The sequence below is a fragment of the Prunus dulcis genome, unplaced genomic scaffold, assembly GCF_902201215.1.
Source record: "Prunus dulcis unplaced genomic scaffold, ALMONDv2, whole genome shotgun sequence".
Classification (NCBI taxonomy): domain Eukaryota; kingdom Viridiplantae; phylum Streptophyta; class Magnoliopsida; order Rosales; family Rosaceae; genus Prunus; species Prunus dulcis.
The window spans coordinates 9,108-15,400 of NW_023010437.1; the positions used below are offsets into that span (position 1 = coordinate 9,108).

General features: G+C 38.3%; 1 protein-coding gene across 3 annotated transcripts; it reads left to right on the forward strand.

Moving 5' to 3' along the window:
• The first annotated feature begins 642 nt into the window (after positions 1-642).
• Positions 643-4,000, forward strand: LOC117613620 (pentatricopeptide repeat-containing protein At1g09900-like). Of its 3 annotated transcripts, XR_004583753.1 has the most exons (3): positions 643-2,679; positions 3,250-3,298; positions 3,352-4,000. XR_004583753.1 is itself a non-coding variant. In XM_034342218.1 (2 exons), exon 1 carries the CDS (start codon positions 805-807, stop codon positions 2,644-2,646), a length of 1,842 nt encoding a protein of 613 aa, XP_034198109.1. In that variant the 5' UTR covers positions 643-804; the 3' UTR covers positions 2,647-2,679; positions 3,250-4,000. The 3 variants fall into 3 exon arrangements, 2 of the variants coding, with proteins under 2 accessions (XP_034198109.1, XP_034198110.1); XM_034342218.1 differs by having other exon boundaries at positions 3,250-4,000; XM_034342219.1 differs by lacking the exon at positions 3,250-3,298 and having other exon boundaries at positions 3,468-3,999.
• The last annotated feature ends 2,293 nt before the right edge of the window (positions 4,001-6,293 follow it).

A 6,293-nucleotide genomic window follows, 5' to 3' on the forward strand; every position in this document is an offset into this window, starting at 1 on the left:
TCAAATGGGTTGTCACTTGAGCATGAAAGTCTTCTATTCATCTGCTCTAACATGAAAGTCTTTTTTTTTTTTTTTTTCTTTTGTACAAGCAAATTTAGGACTTCGGGTGTAGTAGTAATGCTCTTTTGAACTACTTAAGCAACAAGCCCATTGCTATCAAAATTTTTTTTTTTTAAATTTTTAAAATTGTCATTTGTGTAAGTATTATTTTTTATTTATCAAATTGTGTATTCGTTTTTTTTCGATCGAAATTGTGTAATTCTTTAGAGGGGTGTTTTTCAATTAAATCTTTAATGCCCAAGGCCCAAAGGATGAGAAAGCCCTAGAAACCTTCAGTTTGGGCTAAGCCTTACTTGGGCCATGTGAAATATTATCAGGCCTGCCTTTGAGGACTCCTGTTCATTTGCCTCCCAGTTTCAACGTTTCAAAGTACGAGGCCCCTTCCACTATGTACCCTGCATTTGCAGAAGCGAGAAAACGACAGAAAACGGATAAGCAAAACGGCGGAACATTGTCACCCACCACCGCCTCTTCAGTCTTCAAGCCTCTCTGCTTTCTCTTATGTGATACCTGTTCTTCCTTTTGATAGCTTTTATTCAACTTTAAAAAAAGAAGGAAACACGCTCGGGGTAAGCTTGTTCTCTCTAGCTCTATCTCTTCTGCTCTATAATCATTTCTCTCTGTTACAAACACCCAACCCAAGTCTGCAATCTGTTTTTGTTTTTACCCTCTTTGCTATATTTTCGTTTAAGCATGAGATTTTAAGTGTTGGGTTTTGGTTTCTGTACACTAGGAAGTGAAGTTATGGATATGGTGGTACCTTTAAAGCAAACCCCTGATGGGTTTTGCTCATTTCACAGAGTTCATAGGAACAGTACAAGAAAGAGTGGTACTTTTGGGGGTAGGGTTAGTGATAAGGTTGGTCCCACCACACCCAGTTCTGTGAGGGTCTTTGTTGGCTGCAGAACTCGGTTTCTTGTTCTGTCTGATAGCATTCAATGTAGAATACATGATGGTTACCAGAAACATAGGCGAAAGCCTGTACTTGTTGCGTCGAAGGTTGAAACGCTTAGTTCCAATGGTAGGTTGCAAAATGTTGAAAATACCCCACATGGGAGTTTGAATAAAATGGATTCTTCGAATGGTTTTGAGGAATTTGAGAGTAACAATCAGCTCCGTAGACTGGTTAGAAATGGGGAATTGGAAGAGGGATTTAAGTTTCTTGAGACCATGGTTTTTCGTGGCGATATTCCGGATAATATTGCGTGCACGAGTTTAATCCGTGGGTTTTGTAAGAGTGGAAAGACAAGGAAGGCGACACGGATTATGAACATTCTAGAAGAGTCCGGGGCTATTCTTGATGTTATAACTTACAACGTTTTGATTAGTGGGTACTGCAAAGCTGGTGAGATTGATAATGCTTTAAGGGTTTTAGACCGGATGAGTGTTTCTCCAGATGTTGTCACTTATAATACAATCCTGCGTACTTTGTGTGATAGTGGGAAATTGACACAAGCGATGGAAGTTCTTGATCGGCAGTTGCAAAGGGAGTGTTATCCGGATGTCATTACATATACCATACTGATTGAAGCAACTTGTAAGGAATATGGGGTTGAGCAGGCTATGAAGCTTTTGGATGAAATGAGGAGCAAAGGATGCAAGCCTGATGTGGTAACTTATAATGTTCTTATCAATGGTATTTGCAAGGAAGGGAGGTTGGATGAAGCAATCAGATTCTTGAATGAAATGCCATCATCTGATTGCCAACCAAACGTCATTACCCACAATATTATTTTGCGTAGCATGTGTAGTACTGGGAGGTGGATGGATGCTGAGAAACTATTAGCTGACATGGTTCACAGAGGCTGCTCTCCTAGTGTTGTTACTTTCAATATTTTGATTAACTTCTTGTGCCGGAAGGGTTTATTGGGTCGAGCAATTGACATTTTGGAGAAGATGCCTAAGCACGGTTGTACTCCAAATTCCTTGAGTTACAACCCATTGCTTCATGGATTTTGCAAGGAAAAGAAGATGGATAGGGCAATTGAGTATTTGGATATAATGGTATCTCGGGGCTGTTATCCCGACATTGTGACCTACAATACTTTGCTCACAGCCTTGTGCAAAGATGGAAAGGTTGATAACGCAGTTGGGATACTCAATCAACTAAGTAGCAAGGGTTGCTCTCCTGTTCTAATCACGTACAATACAGTAATTGATGGGCTCTCAAAGGTGGGAAAAACAGAACGTGCCATAGAGCTTTTGGATGAGATGCGCAAAAAGGGTCTAAAGCCTGACATAATTACTTATTCTTCTCTTGTGGGAGGGCTTAGTAGAGAAGGAAAGGTTGATGAAGCAATTAAGTTTGTCCATGATTTGGAAGATTCGGGTATCAAGCCCAATGCAATTACTTTCAACTCCGTCATGTTGGGGCTTTGCAAGGCTAAGCAAACTGGTCGTGCAATCGATTTCCTGGCTTATATGGTATCAAAGGGATGTAAACCCACTGAAGCAACATACACCATTCTCATTGAAGGCATAGCTTATGAAGGCTTAGCAAAAGAGGCGTTGGAGTTATTGAACGAACTGTGCTGTAGAGGGGTTGTGAAGAAAAGTTCTGCTGAACAGGTGGCAGTCAGGATGTAGCCTTATACACAATTCATCTTTTGCTCTTGGATGGTAGGTTATTGTTAAATTATGCCTTTGGATTTCGTCAGCATCATTTCCCATTTTAATGACTTCCCAATGTCCAATTCTCACTCTTTTTCTGCCATGAGGAGTGGAATCCAAAATCAATTTTGTTAGATGCCATATAACCTTGTCCTCACATTTGTTTGATCTGATTCTTGTACTACTGATGAACACTTGGTTGTCTCTCCAGTAGCGTCCACTATCACAGTTTTATATAAATATTCATGTTTCCTTCATTATGGTAGCTTGCAATAGTGTGATAGTTATCTCTAATGCTTTCATAATACTGGGATGCTTTTTATTATATTTTTTCTCTTGTTAAAGTCAGAGTGTTGGTGACCGTGATTGTTTTAACAAACCCCATGGCATTGAATTAGCATTTTTCTTCTGTTATATTGTTATTTTGCCCGAAGACATAAATAATTGAAGCCAAACAAAAATTCGGTCAGCTTGTGTTACAAACCCTGCTCCATGTTGCTCAAATTGGTCATGCTATTGACAGTATGAGAAATCAGCTGATGCGTAGTTTCTGACTATTTAACTTCTTGTTATGTGAAGCATTGGCAGACTGATTGTGAGTAGCTCTTATTGGGCGATTTACTTCAGACAGAAAAGTTAAAAGCGATATGAAGAGCTGCCGAGTAGTTCATATGGATCTGTCAACTAAACTACTTAGTTTACCTGGTCATTGACATCTACCTGAATTGGGGTGGTTTCCATTTGCCCTAGGCCATGTTATCTTTTCTAGGGTGCTGATCATCCATACAATATTGCAGATACGTGACATGCTCTGGCAACATTAGGTTAATGTCACGTATGTTTGATGAGCGAAGGTGACATTTGATGCGTTCACTTTGCGGTGACGTTACTGCGTAGTGTCAACCTCCAATGCAGCTGGGGCGATGAAAAATTGTAGTTACTAATCATCTTTTGGTCAATGAAAACTGACACCTGGAGAGGCAAGGTGATGACGAGAGTCAAACTCTTACCGTGGCGAGGACTTAAGCTTTCTAACTTTCATAATATGTGCTTTTGACAACGATGGGAGTTGAACTCTGACTAATAATCTTTTGCTTATAATGTATGTATTAAGTCCAAAAGTTTGGTAGAACCATTGGCAAGAATGAGGTAATTAAAAGGGCTAGAGGCCTTGAAATCGTCTGGTGGCTGGAACAAGATTAAGCGGATTAGCTGGCCTGAAAACTGGAAAGGTTTTATGAGCCTTCTCACTCACACATCTTGAAACCAATCTGCACCAAGAATGAAATGACAGGACCAAATGATATGAAGCTGAGTAGTTTATCCATGGGACTAAATTATACGCAATTTTTTTTATATACATAGGATATTCTATCAATAAAATTTCAAAACTCATACATCATTAGTCGCCATCAAATAAAAGGACAAATGACATATTGCCATACAAAACCCTATTTAAAAGAGGTTCAGATGAGCCTAAGTAGAAGAACATAAATTCTCTTTTATTTATTCAGAAGCATTAAAGTATTTCCTACTCAGAAACTTGTTTTTTCTGATACTGATAAGGCCAAAGTCTAAAAATTTCTTAAGCATCGATGCTATTGGAACCGTCCAAACATCAATGCTTATGCATGCTTAAACCTTACCAATCGAACGGCTCCAAGCATTAACATGATTCAAGCATTAAACCTTACCACGTGGTGATATTAATCTACGTGTTAAAATATGATTAAACGACATGATTCATGTGTCGTAGATTTAGAATATAGTAGTATTGTTTTGATAAATAAATATACGTGCTATAATATGGGTAGACTGTCACGCCGAAAATTTACTCCTATATATACACTACTACGCATGCACTTATGATAAGAGAAATTATATTCTTTCGGTTACCTTCTCCATGACAATTTTTTTTTTTTTTTTAATGTTTGTTCCTTCAACCATATAAATCACACAGGTCATTGCCAAACTGTCATATCATCATATGAACAAAGATTCTCTTTGGCAGAACAAATTCCTAAAATCATATAGCCAGATAAATTGTTCCTTCACTTTCCCACTTCTCATTTTCTTCTTCAAAATTAGTTTCTTGGTACCACTTTCTTCTTTCCCTGGAAAACACAAAGACCTTATTCCTTTTGATCGCTCACCATCTTCTCTAGCTACCACACACTAAAAATCCTTAAAAAATAGAAAAAGGGAAAGAGAGACAGAGACGGGGAGAGGAGACCCTACAGCTTTTTGGGAGTCTACAATTCTTTTATGACTTAAAAACTAAGCAGGAACTTGTGACTGTAAAAGAACAAGTCATGGATAGAATTCCACCTCCTAGTGATAAAAAGGAAGGTTTATTTTCTTGCTGGGGACGTCTAAAGTTGAAGCTTCCATGGATAAGAGAACTCGGACGACAGGCAACCACAAGGCAGAGAAATGTCGGAAATCAGGGCGGTTATCGGTATGATCGTGTGAGCTATGAAAAGAACTTTGATGATGGTTCTTGGGACAAAATGAATGAGGACTCTTCTCAACGAAGCTTCTCAGCCAGATATGCTGCCTCTTCATTCAAATCACATGGAGATAAGTAATAAAGATTGGATTATACATTAGTGGCCATACCTGGTTGATATTTTATCTCCACTCTTAGTTTATGAACTTCTTCTATTTGTGGAAGTGAAGGAGATTAATCTGTTCATGTTCTGGTGCTGTAACTATATATGTATAAATAATGGATTAATTTTTTGTTAAAGAAAATTTATAAAAAGAATTAAAGGTTTCCCCTTGGGAAAAATATTTTGGACATTTTGTATTAGGGATGAATGCAAGCTTGCAACAAATCTTTTGACTATCTTCATGTCTGTTGCTGTTGCTTGGTATTAGTGCTTCAATATTTATTTTTCTTTTCTGGGTACCAAAAGGGCAACCCAAAAAACAAGGAAACAAAAGCTCCAAAAGGAGCAATCAAACAGGAAAGGGAGAACTTACTTAACAAGAAACAAATAAAGCCAGCCACTTGGGGATATTCAAAATGTTAAAGTATAAGTGTTTTAGCTGAGTATATTTGTTGTTTAATTGTGAACCTTTGGATCACAGTCCAATGGACAGCTGAGATGTATTCTTAGTTGTAGTAGAATTGTGCCAGGTGTAGCTATCTCATAGGATAGTTTAATCAATGGTTAGATTGGATGATGTAAAAGAGAATAACTATTCCTAATGGTTATATTGTCATGCACAGCTTGTGCATGACTAAGTGAGATAACAGACTCAGTCATTCTCATCTTCTTCTTCTCCAAGTTTTCTCTCTGTGTTTTCTCTTCCTACATGAGCTCCATCTATCAATAATCCAAAAGTTAAGAATGACATATCATAGTCTGATGAATTCTAACATGGTATCAGAGAGCCAGGTTTGATTGTTTAGCTGGGCGTTTGAATATGTGAAGGAAGTGAGCTGCGATTTCTGACGAACTTGCTTTTTTGGAGATCTGTGTCTAACATGGCAGGATCTGGAGGTGGTGAGCTGCGAGCTCCGATCTTCAATGGTGAGAACTATGAGTTCTGGAGCATAAGGATGAAAACCATTTTCAAATCTCATGGGATTTGGGAGTTGGTTGAGAAAGGAATAG

What these genes read in the sequence shown, in the direction of transcription:
- LOC117613620 (XM_034342218.1), top strand. Translation starts at nt 805, where the DNA reads ATGGATATGGTGGTACCTTTAAAGCAAACCCCTGATGGGTTTTGCTCA.